The following is a 21,280-nucleotide window of genomic DNA, read 5'->3' as shown; positions in this document are numbered from 1 at the left end:
TGGAGACAGCGGAGGCCCTGTGTAATTCTGTATTCAGGTTTTACGGATTGCCAGAGGACATCGTGTCAGACAGGGGTCCCCAATTCTCCTCTCGACTGTGGTCCAACTTCTTCCGTCTCCTGGGTGTCAACATAAGCCTTACGTCTGGATATCATCCGGAGGCCAACGGTCAAGTTGAACGCCTGAACCAAGAACTAACTCGATTCCTACGTTCCTACTGCATGAACCATCAAGAGGACTGGAGTCGATTCCTGTTCTGGGCGGAGTACGCACAAAATTCCATCAGAAAGCCTTCTACCAACATGACTCCTTTCCAATGCGTACTAGGCTTCCAACCCCCCTTGTTCCCCTGGTCTGGGGAGCCTTCGGACCTTCCGGCAATAAACTCCTGGTTCCAACAGAGCGAGGCCACCTGGAACCGAGCCCACGTCCACCTCCAGAGAGCTGTTCGGCGCACTCAGGTCCAGGCCGATCGTCGACGGCGACCCAATCCGCCCTACGAACCCGGGCAGTGGGTTTGGCTATCGACCAGGAATCTACGCCTTCATCTACCTTGCAGAAAACTAAGTCCCAGGTACGTGGGTCCTTTCAAAATCATCCGTCAAATCACCCCTGTGTCCTTCAGACTAGATTTACCTGCTCAGTACCGTATCTCACCCACCTTTCATACTTCTCTGTTAAAGCCCGCTGGTTGTCCGGAGGAGAGGGAGGTCCTAGACGAGACCGCCCCGCAGAGACCCCCTGCCCTGATCATCGATGGCGAGGAGGTCTACAGAGTCAACACCATCCTGGACTCCCGACGCCGGAATGGTCAACTACAATACCTGGTCGACTGGGAGGACTATGGTCCCGAGGAGCGGTCCTGGGTGCCCGCCAAGGACATCTTGGATCCTACACTCACCGCAGAATTCCATTCGACCCACCCAGATCGACCAGGACCCCGTGGTAGAGGACGACCACGGCGTCGGTTACCTCCTCGCGCCAGGAGGCACTCGCAGGAGGGGGGCTCTGTCACAAGCGCGGTCTCTGTGGCTCCCTCTATCCCGCACCAGCGGGAACCCTCACCTGAATACTGACTACACTACCCACAATCCCGTACCTGGGAACTCACGCTTCCGGTTCCGGATCACCCGGGGCACTTCCGTTATGGCGGCCATATCAGCGTGCCTCGCCAGCACACTCACTGCGAAGTTTTGCCGGTAATGTACCCAATCCTAAGCGTTTTCATTCGGACTGTCTATCTGCTGCCAACTGGACTGTTACTGTTGTGTGTGAACCTTTTCTGCCTGCCTATTTGTGACCCTCGCTCTCCCAACGGATTATTGATTCTGATTGCCGCCAGCCCTGACCCCTTTGCACGGACACTGACTACTCTCTTGGATTTGCCTTCACCACATCAGTCCGCCATTGTTGATCTCAGCCTGTTAGACCTGTCTATTCTAAATAAACTGTTGCAAATGGATCCTACGTATTATGATTCTTCTGCTGCCGCACCACAAAAACATATATAACTGTAAGTATTTGACATGAAAAGACATTAAAAGATTACACATTTAGACCATGATTAACATGAGACCATGTTACTGCGACTGTCGAGAACGGCTCGGATGGTGTTTAGTGTCCCGTCAGCAGCAGCAGCACAGCTGGAAGTGTTCTACATTTAAGCGCAAGCAATAGACTAAAGCTTGCAGCAGGAAGGACCAGCAAAATTACTATGAATGTATTGGGGGAAAATAGTAAGGTGATATTTGAATTATTTATCAGTAAACTAGTGTTTTCTGAGAAAGTATCGCAAAGATGAAGTTGATGATCCTGACTTGCCATCTCTTCATTGAATGCGCCTTTAGTGAGAAATGCAGCTTTAGAGATTTTATAATGAAAGAGTTTTTGTTTTTCAATTTTAAATATTTTGTTTTAAAGTAGCAATTTAAAGCTTTCTATAGATATATTTATCAAGTCCGTGAGGCAAGTATACGCTGAGTTTCAGTTTATCAGAACCGCTCTTCAAAACCAAAACTGCAGCTAAGTTTCCTGTTTTTCTTTATTTTATAAAAGCGCAACATTTTGTTGATATTGTGAGTGCACACAAATAAGAAGTAGAACCTTTACAGTTTTGAACAATGTATTACTTTTACCTTTTATGAGTTCATTTATAGGTTTCAGCCTATATGCAGCCATTGAGTACTACAGCTATATAGTGGCTATTGATATTTCTGATATTTTGATGTTTTTTACCATCATATGTCACCAGAAGTCACAACATTTTTAGGTTTGGGCTGTCTGAACTTATTGGAATGATATATATATATATATATATATATATATATATAACATGAAAATAAGCATATTTTACATAAAAATATGGTACTTTTAAGGGTTAAATAAAAAAATGGGGCAGGTTGCTATACCAAGGTGCTTTGTCTCCATTTTAAGATCTGCTCCCTAAAATGTATATAAACCACAATGTATCACTGCCTTCGTTAGACTTTTGATGACTGCAGCACCACACAGCGCGTTCACAAAAAGACAATCTTTGGTCTGGATGAACACTAAGTCGGCGCTTGAAGTGGAAAAAAGTAAATATTAATAAGTACTTTATTGTTAATTTATTTATTAAGTAAATAAATAAGTACTTTCTAATTTCATAATTTACAATGAAGTGCCACCATCAATCAATCAATAATTAAATAAACCTTTTCAATACAAATAAGCATAAGTCCTGTCTGTACCTGACTGTCTGTTTAATTTTCATAATTTACCATCAATCAATAATTAAATATATGTTTTCAATACAAATAAGTCCTGACTGTTTTTACTATATCTTCAGAATCACTAAACCTCTGACCACCGAGTAATCTAATAGTCCTTCAGCCAGTCTGCTTTTAGGACAAGTACACGATGCAAAGAATCATTTACCGGCATCTGAACGCAAGTCACTATTCTCTGCATCACTGCTGTTTTGAACTTACTGTTTGAATGGTTTTGCTGACTGGATCCTTGGACTTTCAGGAGTTTACAGTGAGCCCAGTCTCATGAAAATGTGCATTAATAGCGTGATTTTCTATTTGGCATGGTATTCATACGCTGACATTGACTTTGGCCTGCATATGATATGCATGTGTTTAACGTGCATATTATACGCATCTACCCGACACCTCTAACCGTACTCTTTGTGTATCATACGCCAAAGTCAATTTCTGCATATAAATAGTAGTCTATGCCTGGTTCTCAACTCCAGTCCTCTGGGCCCACTGCTCTGCACATTTTGTATGTATCTCAGCTGATGATCTGAATCATGTGTGTTAAAAAAGGGAGACATACAAAATGTGCAGAGCAGTGGGTCCCCAGGACTGGAGTTGAGAACCACTGGCTGACACCAGATAGAAGCAGAAAATCATACTAAATTTTGCAGTTTGAAGTTTATTAAAATCAAGATTTATGGATTTAGCCCACAGACTGCAAGCTGAGGAGTCCTGTTGGTTATTATTATATTGTATATAATACTATATTTCTCTAAAAATGAAGCACACTAACATAAACACTTTCTGTTTTAGATTATCTCATTGTTTGGTGACAGTAGAAGGTTGTGCTGCTCTGGCATCAGCTCTGAGTTCAAACCCCTCACACCTGAGAGAGCTGGATCTGAGCTATAATCACCCAGGAGAATCAGGAGTGAAGCTGCTCAACCACCTGGAAAAACTCAAGTAAGTTGAGCAGTATGGCTGTGTTTGATAAATCTATACTACTATGTATTGTGTGTGTGTGTGTGTGTGTGTGTGTGTGTGTGTGTTACATTTATTAGAAAGAGTAATTATTATTTATGGGTTTAAAAACAAGAAAACAAAACAATCAGAATATTGTACCTGGTTGGGAGTGCCCAATGTTAACATGAAACCTGTGCCATTACCGATATTATTATACTGTGGTACAGTTATGGAGGCCCTTCATAATACAGAGGTCAACTGCCTGCTTGGGTAGAGTGGGGGAAAACACAACTGTTTTTTCCCAAAATAACCACAAGATAAAATCAAGATACATTTTTATTGTAACTAGATAGTAAAGTTTGTAGACAAACTTTAAGTTGGCTTGAAAAAGCCTTGGCAGAAAAAGTTTTCAAAAGTTTGATGGTTTTCAGTTTGAAATAGTTTTCATTTTAAAATCAATTAAAAGATTAAAGTCTGAATGTTTTGAAGGCAATACATTATATTAGAAAAACAGATAGATAGATGTGGTTGCAAATAGTGGTTGCTAAGGTATTGCTTTAAGGTTGCCAGGGTAAAGAGTGTGGTTGCCAGGGTGTTGCTGAGCGGTTGTTAGGGTACCCAGAGTGGTTGCTAGGCTGTTGTTATGTGGTTGCTAGGATACTCAGGGTCGTTGGATGCTATGTGGTTGCTAAGGCACTTGGGATGTGTTGCTATGCAGTTGCTAAAGTACTCAAGGTGGTTACTAGGGTGTTACTATAAGGTTGCTTGGGTACCTGGGGTGGTTGCTAAGGTGTTGCTATGTGGTTGTTAGAGTACCTGGGTGGTTGGTAAGGTTTTGCAGTACAGTTGCAATGGTATTCAGGGTAGTTTCTAGGGCGATACCAGCCTGTTGTTAGCATTATTAAGAAGTTACTAGCATGTTGATAGCATGTTTCTAGCTTGATTAATATGTTAGTAGCATGTTAATAGAATGTTACTAGCATGTCGTCAGCATGATTAGCAAGTTAATAACATGTTACTAGCATAATTAGCAAGGTACTAGCGTGTTTGTAGCATGATTAGCAAGTTAGTAGCATCTTTATAGCATAATTAACATGTTACTAACATTTTGTTAGTAGAATGTTACTAGCATGATAAGCAAATTAGTTTCATGTTGTTAAAATGATAAGCAAGTTAGTAGCATGTTGCTAGCATGATCAGCAAGTTACTAGTATGTTGGAAGCATTATTAGCAAGTTACTAGCATGTTTCTAGCATGACTAACATGTTACTAACATGTTGTTAGTAGAATGTTACTAGCATGATTATCAAGTTAGTTGCATGTTAACATGATTAACAAGTTACTAGCATGTTGAAAGCATGATGAGCAAGTTAGTAGCTAGTTACTAGCATGATTAGCAAGTTACTAGCATGTTGTAAGCATGATTAACAAGTTAGTAGCATGTAAGCATGATTAACAAGTTAGTAGCATGTTACTAGCATGGTTAACAAGTTATTAGCATGTTACTAGCATGATTAACAAGTTACTAACATGTTACTAGCATTATTAACAAGTTACTAGCATGTTGTAAGCATGATTAGCAAGTTAGTAGTGTGATAAGCAAGTTACTAGCATGTTATAAGCATGATTAACAAGTTATTAGCATGTTACTAGCATGATTAGCAAGTTACTAGCATGTTACTAGCATGATTAGCAAGTTACTAACATGTTACATGTTGCTGAGCGATTGCTAGGGTACCCATAGTGGCTGCTAGGATGTTGCTATGTGGTTGCTACGATACTCAGGGTAGTTGTAAGGGGTATGCTATGTGGTTGCTAAGGTACTGGGGATGGTTGCTAGGTTGTTGCTTTGCTTTTAAGTTAGTAGCATATTACTAGCATGATTTGCAAGTTAGTAGCATGTTACTAGCATGATTAGCAAGTTAGTAGCATGTTACTAGCATGATTAGCAAGATAGTAACATGTTACTAGCATGATTAGCAAGTTAGCAAGTTAGTAGCATGTTACTAGCATGATTAGCAAGTTAGTAGCATGTTACTAGTAGGGCTGTCACGATTATGAAATTTGGCTGACGATTAATTGTCCAATAAATAATTGCGATCATGACGATTAATTGTCTGTTTTAGGGCTTTGACGATTAATTGTCATACAAATTATTGTGATTATTTAATTGAATCCCTTGTAAATTGTCACTTGCAATAACACATTAATACACTTAAAGCCTTTAAGTATTAAAGTAATTTATTAAATGAAAAATCTAATTCCCAATCTGATAAAATGCACTTAAGAGTTTCTGAAAGTGTATCAGCAGTATGGTTCTCTGGGGTGTATCTTGTCTCTAAACATTTTGATACTAGTGTCCAGTCAGTTGTGAGGTAATGTACTGTTAGGCTCATGTACGGGGTCATATTTACATTGGACCACATGTCTGTTGTGGCTGAATAAAAATCAATTTCTTTAAAATCCTTGAGGATTTCATCCTTCACTTCCCTGTATAAATTTGGAATTGCTGTTTTGGAAATGTACGTTTTCCCTGGCAATTCATATTGCTTGTCAAAGTTGTAAAGCATTTCTTTAAATGCTGGTTTCTCCACAGTATTAAAAGGCTGCATTTCCTTAGCGATGTATCTCGTGACACTGTCGGTCAGCGTGCACCATTTCATACTGTCGCGTTTATATTTTGTTACCCGTTCGAAGGCCTGCGCTATTGTCACCTGACTGGAAGTATGAGCGGCTGTGGATGACTTCAAAACTTCGGCGAACTCTGTTGGGTGATGTGCTTTCAGGTGATTCCTAAGATTTGCGGTGTTGGCAGCTTTCGCTGGTATTTCTCTCCTACAAATTCGACACACTGCCATGTCAACGTCTTTTGGCTGTCCTTTATCATCGGGTGTAAAACCAAAATGTGCCCAGATCGGCGCTGTCTTTTTTGGCTTCGAAACTAAATCCATCTTTGTTAAATAACTGGGTTGCTCTAACTCAAAATGATGGAGAAACCAACAGGGCAATATCATTTGAATGTAATGCTCGTAATTGCTCAGCGTAATGAGTTCAGAGGGAGACCGGTAGAAGTAGAGTGCTGCAGGTACTACAGCGCCCCCTTGTGTCTTCTAATAGTGGGCAATAATAACGATCATCTGTAATGACCGCGATTAGACCAATTAATAGCGATCAAATGATTATTTAATAATCGTGACAGGTCTAGTTACTAGCGTAATTAGCAAGTTAGTAACATGTTACTAGCATGATTAGCAAGTTAGTAACATGTTACTAGCATGATTAGCAAGATAGTAACATGTTACTAGCATGATTAGCAAGTTAGTAGCATGTTACTAGCATGAGTAACAAGTTGCTAGAATGTTACCAGCATGGTTAGCAAGTTAGTAGCATGTTACTAGCATGATTAGCAAGTTAGTAGCATGTTACTAGCATGATTAGCAAGTTAGTAGCATGTACCCAGAGAGTACTAGCATGTTATAAGCATAATTAGCAAGTTATTAGCATGTTACTAGCATGATTAGCAAGTTAGTAACATGTTACATGTTGCTGAGCGATTGCTAGGGTACCCATAGTGGCTGCTAGGATGTTGCTATGTGGTTGCTAGGATACTCAGGGTAGTTGTAAGGGGTATGCTATGTGGTTGCTAAGGTACCGGGGATGGTTGCTAGGTTGTTGCTTTGATTTTAAGATAGTAGCATGTTACTAGCATGATTTGCAAGTTAGTAGCATGTTACTAGCATGATTAGCAAGTTAGTAGCATGTTATTAGCATGATTAGCAAGATAGTAACATGTTACTAGCATGATTAGCAAGTTAACAAGTTAGTAGCATGTTACTAGCATGATTAGCAAGTTAGTAGCATGTTACTAACGTGATTAGCAAGTTAGTAACATGTTGCTAGCATGATTAGCAAGATAGTAACATGTTACTAGATTGATTAGCAAGTTAGTAGCATGTTACTAGCATGAGTAACAAGTTGATAGCATGTTACTAGCATGATTAGCAAGTTAGTAGCATGTTACTAGCATGATTATAAAGTTAGTAGCATGTTACTAGCATGATTAGCAAGTTAGTAGCATGTTACTAGCATGATTAGCAAGTTAGTAGCATGTTACTAGCATGATTATCGAGTTAGTAGCATGTTACTAGCATGAGTAACAAGTTGCTAGCATGTTACTAGCATGAGTAACAAGTTGTTAGCATGTTACTAGCATGATTATCAAGTTACTAGCATGTTACTAGCATGATTATCAAGTTAGTAGCATGTTACTAGCATGAGTAACAAGTTGATAGCATGTTACTAGCATGATTAGCAAGTTACTAGCATGATTAGCAAGTTAGTAGCATGTACCCAGAGAGTACTAGCATGTTATAAGCATAATTAGCAAGTTATTAGCATGTTACTAGCATGATTAGCAAGTTAGTAACATGTTACATGTTGCTGAGCGATTGCTAGGGTACCCATAGTGGCTGCTAGGATGTTGCTATGTGGTTGCTAGGATACTCAGGGTAGTTGTAAGGGGTATGCTATGTGGTTGCTAAGGTACCGGGGATGGTTGCTAGGTTGTTGCTTTGATTTTAAGATAGTAGCATGTTACTAGCATGATTTGCAAGTTAGTAGCATGTTACTAGCATGATTAGCAAGTTAGTAGCATGTTATTAGCATGATTAGCAAGATAGTAACATGTTACTAGCATGATTAGCAAGTTAACAAGTTAGTAGCATGTTACTAGCATGATTAGCAAGTTCGTAGCATGTTACTAACGTGATTAGCAAGTTAGTAACATGTTGCTAGCATGATTAGCAAGATAGTAACATGTTACTAGCATGATTAGCAAGTTAGTAGCATGTTACTAGCATGAGTAACAAGTTGATAGCATGTTACTAGCATGATTAGCAAGTTAGTGGCATGTTACTAGCATGATTAGCAAGTTAGTAGCATGTTACTAGCATGATTATCAAGTTACTAGCATGTTACTAGCATGATTAGCAAGTTAGTAGCATGTTACTAGCATGATTAGCAAGTTAGTAGCATGTTACTAGCATGATTATCAAGTTACTAGCATGTTACTAGCATGATTATCAAGTTAGTAGCATGTTACTAGCATGAGTAACAAGTTGCTAGCATGTTACTAGCATGAGTAACAAGTTTTTAGCATGTTACTAGCATGATTATCAAGTTACTAGCATGTTACTAGCATGATTATCAAGTTAGTAGCATGTTACTAGCATGAGTAACAAGTTGTTAGCATGTTACTAGCATGATTATCAAGTTACTAGCATGTTACTAGCATGATTATCAAGTTAGTAGCATGTTACTAGCATGAGTAACAAGTTGATAGCATGTTACTAGCATGATTAGCAAGTTACTAGCATGATTAGCAAGTTAGTAGCATGTACCCAGAGAGTACTAGCATGTTATAAGCATAATTAGCAAGTTATTAGCATGTTACTAGCATGATTAGCAAGTTAGTAACATGTTACATGTTGCTGAGCGATTGCTAGGGTACCCATAGTGGCTGCTAGGATGTTGCTATGTGGTTGCTAGGATACTCAGGGTAGTTGTAAGGGGTATGCTATGTGGTTGCTAAGGTACCGGGGATGGTTGCTAGGTTGTTGCTTTGATTTTAAGATAGTAGCATGTTACTAGCATGATTTGCAAGTTAGTAGCATGTTACTAGCATGATTAGCAAGTTAGTAGCATGTTATTAGCATGATTAGCAAGATAGTAACATGTTACTAGCATGATTAGCAAGTTAACAAGTTAGTAGCATGTTACTAGCATGATTAGCAAGTTCGTAGCATGTTACTAACGTGATTAGCAAGTTAGTAACATGTTGCTAGCATGATTAGCAAGATAGTAACATGTTACTAGCATGATTAGCAAGTTAGTAGCATGTTACTAGCATGAGTAACAAGTTGATAGCATGTTACTAGCATGATTAGCAAGTTAGTGGCATGTTACTAGCATGATTAGCAAGTTAGTAGCATGTTACTAGCATGATTATCAAGTTACTAGCATGTTACTAGCATGATTAGCAAGTTAGTAGCATGTTACTAGCATGATTAGCAAGTTAGTAGCATGTTACTAGCATGATTATCAAGTTACTAGCATGTTACTAGCATGATTATCAAGTTAGTAGCATGTTACTAGCATGAGTAACAAGTTGCTAGCATGTTACTAGCATGAGTAACAAGTTTTTAGCATGTTACTAGCATGATTATCAAGTTACTAGCATGTTACTAGCATGATTATCAAGTTAGTAGCATGTTACTAGCATGAGTAACAAGTTGATAGCATGTTACTAGCATGATTAGCAAGTTAGTAGCATGTTACTAGCATGATTAGCAAGTTACTAGCATGTTACTAGCATGATTAGCAAGTTAGTAGCATGTTACTAGCATGATTAGCAAGTTACTAGCATGTTACTAGCATGATTAGCAAGTTAGTAGTATGTTACTAGCATGAGTAACAAGTTGCTAGCATGTTATTAGCATGAGTAACAAGTTGCTAGCATGTTACTAGCATGATTATCAAGTTACTAGCATGTTACTAGCATGATTAGCAAGTTAGTAGCATGTTACTAGCATGATTATCAAGTTACTAGCATGTTACTAGCATGAGTAACAAGTTACTAGCATGTTACTAGCATGATTATCAAGTTACTAGCATGTTACTAGCATGATTAGCAAGTTAGTAGCATGTTACTAGCATGATTAACAAGTTACTAGAATGTTACTAGCAAGATTAGCATGTTACTAACATGATTAACCAGTTAGTAGCATGTTACTAGCAAAATTAGCATGTTACTAGCATGATTAACCAGTTAGTAGCATGTTACTAGCATGATTAGCAAGTTAGTAGCATGTTACTAGCATGATTAGCAAGATAGTAACATGTTACTAGCATGATTAACAAGTTACTAGAATGTTACTAGCAAGATTAGCATGTTATTAGCATGATTAACCAGTTAGTAGCATGTTACTAGCATGATTAGCAAGTTAGAAGCATGTTACTAGCATTATTAGCAAGTTAGTAGCATGTTACTAGCATGATTATCAAGTTAACAAGTTAGTAGCATGTTGGTTGGTTATGCTATGTGGTTGCTAAGGTACCGGGGATGGTTGCTAGGTTGTTGCTTTGCTTTTAAGTTAGTAGCATGTTACTAGCATGATTTGCAAGTTAGTAGCATGTTACTAGCATGATTAGCAAGTTAGTAGCATGTTACTAGCATGATTAGCAAGTTAGTAGCACGTTACTAGCATGGTTAACAAAATACTAGCATGTTGTAAGCATGATTAGCAAGTTACTAGCAGGTTGTAAGCATGATTAGCAAGTTACTAGCATGTTACTAGCATGATTAGCAAGTTACTAGCATGTTACATGGTGCTGAGCTGGCTGCTAGTGTGTTGCTATGTGGTTGCTAAGGTACCTGGGACGGTTGCTAGGATGTTGCTATGCAGTCGCTAGGCTTTACTAGCATGTTGTTCGCATGTTACTAGCATTAGAAGAACAAAACTAGAATGTGCAAAAGTTAAAGCAGGACAAGAGCTCATGATTATATTATTATTTTATTTATTTATATTTATTATTATTATTATTATTATTATTATTATTATTATTATTATGATTATGAGATGAATGTCTCTGTGTGTGTTTTCTAGTGTGGATCATGGAGGAGAGTTCAGGATCACATCAGGGCTCCACAAATGTAAGTCCACAAACAGACTCACAGTTTTCTTGTTTGTTGTTTAGTTGTAAATGTGTCTCTTGTAATGTGTGTCTTGTGTTCAGATGCCTGTGATCTCACACTGGATACAAACACAGCAAACAATCAACTCACTCTGTCTGACAACAACAGAAAGGTGACAAATGTGGGTCAGACACAGTCATATCCTGATCATCCAGACAGATTTGATCATCCTCAGGTTCTGTGTGTTGAGAGTCTGACTGGACGCTGTTACTGGGAGACTGAATGGAGTGGAGATTATGTTCATATATCAGTGTCATATAAAGAGATCAAGAGGAAAGGAGTGAGTTATGACAGTGAGTTTGGATATAATGTGAACTCCTGGAGTCTGATCTGCTCTGATCACAGATTCTCTGCCCGTCACAATAATAAGTCCACTGAGATATCTGCTGGTTCAGGCTCCTGTAAGAGAGTAGGAGTGTATCTGAACGAGTCGAACGGCACTCTGTCCTTCTACAGCGTCTCTGACAAACACAAACTCACACACTTACACACATTCACACACACATTCACTCACACACTACACGCTGGATTTAGACTTGATTATTACAACTCTTCAGTGTCTCTGTGTGACATTAAACACAACTGAATAACACACATCTCTGTAACACACACACATTACACAAATCACACACTAATACACACTAATACTAGTGTTTGTAGAAATGTTAAGATATTATTATTATTATTATTATTATTATTATTACTGTGAGATGTTTGAAAGCAACAATCAAAAGCACTGCTAGAAACAAGTGTCTGTGAAACTGAACATTAATCATTAAAAACATTTCCTTTGAATCAGTTTTGAGTCACAGATACTTTCTCAATCAAAACTGACAGAAGACCAAACATTTAACATCTTCCTTCAAGAAAATCAATGTTATATATTTTAATAATATATTTTGAGTATTATTAAACATTTTGAGGAGATTATATTATAGTATTCAATTCCTGTTAAAATAATTAAGAGCTATTTTTCCATTAAAATTAATTAAACTGAACCTCTTTATGTTTAGGGTCACACTTGCTGCTTGAAATCTAACTTTTTTGGGGGGGGGGGGGGGGGATCAATGTAATATATTTTGATTATTATTTAACATTTTAAGGATATTTTATGATAGTATTTAATTTTTCTGAAAAAATTTAAGAGCTATTTTTCCATTAAAATTAAATAAACTGAGCCTCTTTATTTTCGGGTCACACTTGGTGCTTGAAATCTAACTTTTTTTTAGGAAAATCAATTGAATATACTTTTCATTAATAATATATTTTGATCATTATTTATCATTTTGAAGAGATTTTATGATAGTATTTAATTTTTCTGAAAAATTTAAGAGCTATTTTTCCATTAAAATTAATTAAACTGAGCTTCTTTATTTTCGGGTCACACTTGGGGCTTGAAACTGAACTTTTGTTGTTGTTGTTTTTTAGGAAAGCAATGTAATATATGTTTGTTTAATAATATATTTTGATTATTATTTAGCATTTTAAGGATATTTTATGATAGTATAAAATTTTTATGAAAAAATTAAGAGCTATTTTTCCATTGAACTGAGTCTCTTTATTTTTCGGGTCACACTTGCTGCTTGAAATCTAACTTGTTTTTTTTTTTTGTGGAAAATTAATGTAATATTTTTTGATTAATAATATATTGTGATTATTATTTAACATTTTGAGGATATTTTATGGTAGTATTTCAGTTTTATGAAAAAAATTAATGAGCTATTTTTCCATTAAAATTAATTAAACTGAGCCTCTTTATTTTTCGGGTCACACTTGCTGCTTGAAATCTAACTTTTTTTTTGGAAAATTAATTTTACATATTATTATTTAATAATATATTTTGATTATTATTTAGCATTTTAAGGATATTTTATGATAGTATTTCAGTTTTATGAAAAAATTAAGAGCTATTTTTCCATTAAAATTACTTGCTGCTTGAAATCTAACCTTTTTTTTATTAATATCAATGTAATATATTTTTGATTAATAATATATTTTGATTATTATTTAACATTTTGAGGATATTTTATGATAATATTAAAATTTTATTCAAGTTTAATGAGCTATTTTCCCATTAAAATTAATTAAACTGAGCCTTTATTTTCGGGTCACATTTGCTGCTTGAAATCAATTTTTTTTTTTTTTTTTTGAAAATTAATTTTATATATTATGGTTTAATAATATATTTTGATTATTATTTAGCATTTTAAGGATATTTTATGATAGTATTTCAGTTTTATGAACAAATGAATGAGCTATTTTTCCATTAAAATTAATTAAACTGAGCCTCTCAATTTTCGGGTCACACTTGGGGCTTGGAATCTAACTTTTTTTTATTAAAAAAAAATGTATGTAATATATTTGTGTTTAATAAAATATTTTGATTATTATTTAGCATTTTGGGGAAATTTTATGATAATATAAAATTTTTATACACAATTAAAGAGCTATTTTTCAATCAAAATTAATTACACTGAGCCTCTTTATTTTCAGGTCACACTTGGTGCTCAAAGTCTAACTTTTTTATTTTAGGTAAATGTATGTAATATATATGTGTTTAATAATATATTTTGATTATTATTTAGCATTTTGGGGATATTTTATGATAGTATTAAATTTTTATGTAAAATTAAAAAGCTATTTTTCAATCAAAATTAATTACACTGAGCCTCTTAATTTTCGGGTCACACTTGGGGCTTGAAATCTAACTTTTTTATAAAAAAAATGTATATAATATATTTGTGTTTAATAATATATTTTGATTATTATTTAGCATTTTGGGATATTTTATTTTATGATAGTATTAAACTTTTATTAAAAACTTAAGGAGCTATTTTTCCATTAAAATGAATGAAACTATTTTCGGGTCACACTTGGAGCTTGAAATCAATTTTTTTTTTTTTTTTTTTTTTTTTTTTTTTAGGAAAATTAATGTAATATATTTGTGTTTAATAATATATTTTGATTATTATTTAGCATTTTGAGGATATTTCATGATAGTGTTACATTTTTATAAAAAAAATTAAAGAGCTATTTTCCATTAAAATGATAGCCTGCTAACGCTTCATCCAAACTCTTCAGTGTCTCTGTGTCGCATTAAACACACAGACATTAGTAACACAGTGAGAGTGTAAAGATGTGAAAGTGTTTTAATCTGAACTCCAGAGAGAATCACAGTCTTCAGGAAGTTGAATATCAGACACACAAGACAGTTTCCTGTTTCAGATCATCAGGATGAAGATGTTTCTCCAGTCAGAGACACTTTCTGTGTTTCTGTCAGTCAAACACAAATCACACACAAATACTGGTGTTTCTGGAGAAATAACCTAATATTTACTCTGCTGTATCATATTAAACAAGTGTTTATGAAAATTTTCTTCATTTTTGGGTCACACTGGAGTATTTATGACATTTTATATCCTATTTTTTTTCCCAATTCAAATTATTTAAACTGAGAATCTTACTTTTTGGGTCACACTTGGTACTAGAAATAAACATTTATTTATTTATTCATTTATTTATTTATTTTTTGCCCAAGAAAATCAATATAATATATTTTCATTTTGTAATATATATATATATATATATATATATATATATATATAGAGAGAGAGAATATTATTTTGAATTCTGAGGAGATTTTATGATACTATGCAATATTTATACAAACTTTTATGTCCTACTTTTTCCCATTTCAAATGCATTAAACTCTAAAAATCTTCATTTTGGGGTCACACTTGGTACTTGAAATAAATGTATCTTGGTTTTTTGTTGTTGTTGTTGTTTTGCTTGCAAAAATAAATATAATATATTTTAGTTTAATAATGTTTTTTGATTATTATTACAAATTGTGAGGAGATTTTATGATATAATGCACTATTTATAAAAAAATGTCATTTTTTTTCTCAATTAAAATTAATTAAACTGAGAATCTTCATTTTTGGGTCACACTTGATACTTGAAACAAACCTGTTTTTTTTTGCCCAAGAAATTCAATACAATGTATTTTCATTTAGTAACATTTAAAGATTTTTTTTGTCCTACTTTTTTCATTTTTTGGTCACACTTGGTACTTGAAATAAATGTTTTTTTGTTTTGTTTTTTTTTTTCCAATAAAATCAATATAATATTTGTTCATTGACATTCAATAATACTTTTAAATTATTAATAAAAATTTAGATTACATTTTATGATATTATTCAATATTTATAGCATTTTTATATCCTATTTTTTTCCCAATTCAAATTAATTTAACTCTGAGAATCTTCATTTTTGGGTCACACTTGGTACTTGAAATAAATGTGTTTTTTTTTTTTTTTGTTAGAGAGATGTGACTTAAATGTAACGTGTTACATGAAATATACGTTAATAGATATTCAAGATTCAAAAATTTCCATTACATCAATGTTGGATAATATCAACAGTTGTGCTGCCAAATATTTTTTGGAACCTGTTATTTATTTATTTTATTTTTTTCAGGATTCTTTTATGAATAACACGTTTAAAAAGTACAGTGTTTATTCAAAATATAACTATTTTATAACAATGTAAATTATTTACTATTAACTTTTAATTATTAACTTAATACATCCTTGGTGAATAAAAGTTTTCTTTAAAAAGAAAGAAAGAAAGAAATAAACAATAAAAATGTACTGACCCCAAACTTTTGAACGGTAGTGTATTTTAGTTTAATAATATTTTTTTGATCATTATTTAAAATTTTATTATACTATGCAATATTTATTTAAAAAATGATCCATTTTTGTCCCCAATTCAAATTAATTAAAATGAGAATCTTCATTTTTGAGTCACACTTGTTACTTGAAATAAATATTTTTTTTTTATATATAAAATCAATATAATATATTTTTGTTCAATAATATTTTTGATTATTTTTTAGGATTTTAAAGAGATTTTATGCAATATTTATTTATTTTTTCCAAAATTTTCTTAATTTTTGGGTCACACTTGGTACTTAAAATAAATGTTTGTTTTTGCCCGAGAAAATCGATATAATATATTTTCGTTCAATAATATATATTTTTTATTATTATTTCAAATTTTGATGATATTTTATGATACTTTGCAATATTTATACCATTTTTGTACTTATTTTTTTCACATTAAAAAATAAACTGTTGAGTTCCTTCATTTTTGGGTCACACTTGATACCTAAAATATAATTTTTTTTCTGAAAAAAAAAAACTAAGTAATACATTTTCATTCAATAATAGTTTTTGTTTATTCTTCAGAATTTTTGAGGAGATTTGATGATACTATGCAATATTCATAAATTTTTATGAGATATTTTTTCCCCATCAAAATTAAACTCTTGAGCTCCTTAATTTTTGAGTCACACTTGATACTTAAAATATAACTTTTTTCCCCCCTAGGTAAATCAAAGTAACTTGTCAAAGTGCACTGCACATATGAGTCAAAATTAAGCTGAGCGAAATAAAAAGTTATTAGTCACCTATAAGTTGTCAGCAAATCCTTTACATTTGATCAATATTCAGAAAAGAATAAGATTCAAATCTGACAATACACAGTAAGTAGCTATAAAATCTCAGTACAAAATTATGTACACAATTATAAAACAAAACTTATTACAGTGGCAAAACTACACAGGCCTATAAACATCTAGCGGTGCTATAAATGATGTTGTGCGCAAGAGGCTCCAGCGTGATCCTGGATATTGTCCGTATCATATATTCTGTTGTCATTTGTAAACTGTAAAGAGTTTATTTATGTATGTGTTTACTCACAATAAGATCAAACTGTGCCTTTGTAAAATAAAGAAAACAACCAGGATGCCGTCCTTCAGCTTTTCTTTCTTTTGTTGTAACATATTTAGTGTAGGCCTATTTATTTTACTCCTATCATGTGATTAAATAGTTTTTTAGTGTTTTAGAAAATATTTTTTTCATTTTCTCCTGCTGTTTATGGGCATACAGAACTAAACCACTGAAAGAAAAAAAAACTAATTTTTAATTCTCAACTGTAATTTAATTTAAATCTAATTTTAAAATCAGGCCCTTCGTTCAGAATATGCTTCACAACTCCTTCTTTAAGTAAATTAAAAGTAAATTAAATGTAAAAGTAAATTTAGCATAATAGCTCCCCCTTTAACATAACCAAATCATGCCCTTGTTAATATTGCTCATGCAACCAAAGTCACCAAATATCATTCCTTTCTGATAAAGCAGAAATAGTTGAAAAATTTAAAACCTAAAATTATTTGGTCATTTCCAACTGAAGAGGCCCAGAGGGTTAAATATTAAATATGACAAACTTTATGTTAGCATAAGCCCACCAGCAACTATAGTTGCCGCAGTTTATAGTTGTCATTTTCATTTAGTAAGTATTTTTCTAGATGTTATCCATGTTTTATGTCTCAATGACATGCAAGCTAACAACCAAATAAAGGATTTCAAGGGGAAAAAAGCATTGACTTCCTTCCTGTCACATGAGGCTGTCAACTTCCTACCCCTACTTCGAGCGCAAACTCTCCCACAGAAAGTTCATTTTCATGTTACTAACAAGTATTTTTTGTTGGCACATATATATTTACATAATCATGAAGGTCTTTAGAATCATCCAAACAAAACTAATCTTACAAGAGATCTAGAGTTTTTTTGTATACTTAGTCAAAAGTCCAAGTGGCCACCATAGATGTATAAGCATAATGCTAATACAATTAACACATTGTTAGCATGTTGTTAACATGATGCTAACATGATTAGGCTTACTATTAGTCACTCACATTTTCTTTAGGAGATGTACATATATATTTATTTTTTATTTAACATTTTGATACACAAAAACAAATAGGCCTACACTAAATATACACTAAAAACAAATGTGTTAGAAGTTTGTTGCATGTCCCTTTATGTCAGAGCCACAGAGCTCAGCGCCTACACTAAAACAAATAGGCCTATGCTAAATATGTTACTGCAACAAAAGGTAAAAAAGTTGAAGGATGGCTGAAAGCACATCCTGGTTGTCTTCTTTATTTTGCAAAGGCACAGTTTTGTTCTTATTGTGAGTAAAAACATACATAAAGAAACTCTTTAAAGTTTTTAAGATGACGACAGAATATGTGATACGGACAATACCCAGGATCACGCTGGAGCCTCTTGCGCACACAACATCATTTATAGCACATTTAATGGCTGCAATATGTTTCACCACTTTAGGATAAATGGATTTGTTGTCTGATGTGTTTTCATTTTCAAAATATTATACATTAAATGAAGCTTATTTGGGTTTGCAATGAATTTTCCTCAACTTTTATACATGGTCAGGCTGGAACAAACAACTAAAACCAGCCTAGTCAGGCTGGGAGACCAGCTATTTACATCTTAAACCTGCTAAAACCAGCAAACCAGTTTAGGCTGGTTTTGGAGTGGTTTTGGCCACTTTCTTAGCTGGTCAGGCTGGGAGACCAGCTAAAACCAACTACTTCCAGCTTAAACCAGCTAAGACCAGCCAACCAGCTTAGGCTGGTTTTAGCAGTTTTTTCTTTCTTCTTTCAGCAGGGTGTTGAAAGCAGCTATTTTGAGTTAGATGCAAAATGTTCTCATCCTTATCAAATTTGACATTGAAGCGGTGCATACAGCATATTTGCCCACCGGCAACTATAGTTGCTGCACATTCAAATACAATTTTCAAGAAAGAAAAAAAAATTGGGGGAACATAAATGCAGAACATGTTCACATAGGACACTATTAACACAACTGTGCGCATGAAACTATTCAGAAAAAAACTGGGCACAAATGGGTTAAAAACTTTGTACAAAACTGTCTATCATCTAGGTTCAAATCTAAATTACAGTCATTGTGTACATCAATACATCAGCTTTATAAGAAATTTTACATAGCACAATGGCTTAAGTTTAGTTTGAATTAATTGTTCTTTTTTGTGTGACATAAATGAGAAATGTTAATGAGATTTACCATGTTTTTCTTGTCCTGGAATCCTGGAATTTCCCCAATAGTCCCCTTCAAAACTTAAAATCTATTAGTATGTACTTCATGTTTTTGCCCAGACAAAATTTATGGTTGTTCCTGCATTGTTTTATATTATGACAGAAAGTTTACTTGCAGTTTCTGTCCTGTGACAATTGAAGTAGACCCAAACAGTGTGAACTGCGCTGTAAGAAAACATTATCTACAGAAAAACTGAAAAGGAATTATTTGTTACTTTATCATTTTTAATTTGACATTTAATATTTATTATTTTTCATTATTTATATCTTATCTCATAACCGTCCTTGTAATTGTAAGTTAGGTAGTATTAATAATAAAAAGAAAATAAGCACAACAGGTGCTCAAACACCTCATAGCATCAGTAACACAATGACCCTACCTAGTACATCTTCCTCCATATTTGCAATATCTGCACAAAGGAGACGGTTATCAGCTGCTCGAAGATCTTGTATTTGGAGAAGACAGTTGATTTTACACTCAAAAATTAAGATTACCTGAGAATGCACTATCAATAATAATGATAAATTCTGACCTATAGTTAATTATATTTTTAGTAAAACAAGCATGTTTTTTTTTTTTTTTACCATCAAGTAATTAATTAATGCATTTTTTTTTTAAACTTATATTTTATTTACAGACAACACCATGGATAAATGAGTAAAATAATAAATTAAAGTAACCATGAACATAAATAAAGACACATGGAACAAAGCTTTATTCAGACATATTGGTATTTTAGTCTTTCTCTAGATGCTCTCGCTGGCTCTTTGGTCTCTGAGGATGAAGAGACCACAGCAACATCTGGTCCAGATGAGACCAAGGGCAGGTGGAGGGATGGAGGGTCTCATCGATGGCACTCGACCATTTCCAGGAGGCTGCTGTGGATTTCTCCTTTCTCACTGCACACACCATTCTGCAGACATTTCAGATCATACAAAGATGCACAAATACAATACAAAAGCTGTCCTTTTAACAGCGCAATGTCATTAGATGTCTGTATTAGAAGTAACAAAATTATCTTACTTTATATTAAGTTTCAGATTTGACTTTTTTCCCACAAATGCTGCTGTCACCTTTCCTTTCAGGTCCTGCTCCTCCACAAAATATCTGCAATAAAGGCACAGAAATCAAGAATCAGAAAAGTGCTATAATAGCTCTGCTTAAAGTTATTTATTTTATTAAATATTATTAATAAACTGCAACGGTTTAAAATATGTTTTATTGATGTCTGTAGTGTACTCACTCAAAGCCTTTGATGGCAGCACTGCTTTATCAGTCATTCTTCACCAGACAAGCATACAGTACTCGTCTCATCTGTCCCTGTAACATCCACACAAGATTCGGTTATCTCTGGTTCAGGTGCTCAATACTACATTTATGAGGTAGCTGTTGTGTTCATTGGCTTTTTATCCAATACAAAAGCTCCTGAATTTATCTACAGTACAAATAGACAAATGAAATAGATAACTCATGTTTATTTACTATATGTGCATGTGTTTATTGACATAACATTAATAAAGCAGTGTTGACAACAGTGAACTCTACATAAACTCACATAACGTCCATCACTCGTTTAGATGTCTGTTTGGTGTTGTGATGTGCTCATCTAATTATCTTAGAACATGTTCCTGTCAGTTGTATATGGTCGCTATATGCAATAAAATGTGTTTTACAGTGAAATCACAAATATACTTTAACGTTACTGTCTAATGTCTTGACATCTTATGCAAATCAGCAGTTTATGATACAGTAGCTCAATAAATACGATTTTAAGACAGGGAACCGTGTTTTGGTTTGTAATACTCACATTTGTAAACACCTTCGTTACGGTTCTC

The 21,280-nt window shown here is 34.1% G+C and overlaps 1 protein-coding gene across 1 annotated transcript; it reads left to right on the top strand.

The window, feature by feature from the left end:
• The first annotated feature begins 3,456 nt into the window (after positions 1–3,456).
• Positions 3,457–12,475, top strand: LOC141338072 (stonustoxin subunit alpha-like). Its single transcript, XM_073843640.1, has 3 exons — positions 3,457–3,704; positions 11,369–11,415; positions 11,499–12,475. Exons 1-3 carry the CDS (start codon positions 3,520–3,522, stop codon positions 12,041–12,043), a joined length of 777 nt encoding a protein of 258 aa, XP_073699741.1. The 5' UTR covers positions 3,457–3,519; the 3' UTR covers positions 12,044–12,475.
• The last annotated feature ends 8,805 nt before the right edge of the window (positions 12,476–21,280 follow it).

Source organism: Garra rufa, chromosome 1 (assembly GCF_049309525.1).
Source record: "Garra rufa chromosome 1, GarRuf1.0, whole genome shotgun sequence".
NCBI classification, from domain to species: domain Eukaryota; kingdom Metazoa; phylum Chordata; class Actinopteri; order Cypriniformes; family Cyprinidae; genus Garra; species Garra rufa.
This window is presented reverse-complemented; position numbering and strand designations above follow the sequence as displayed.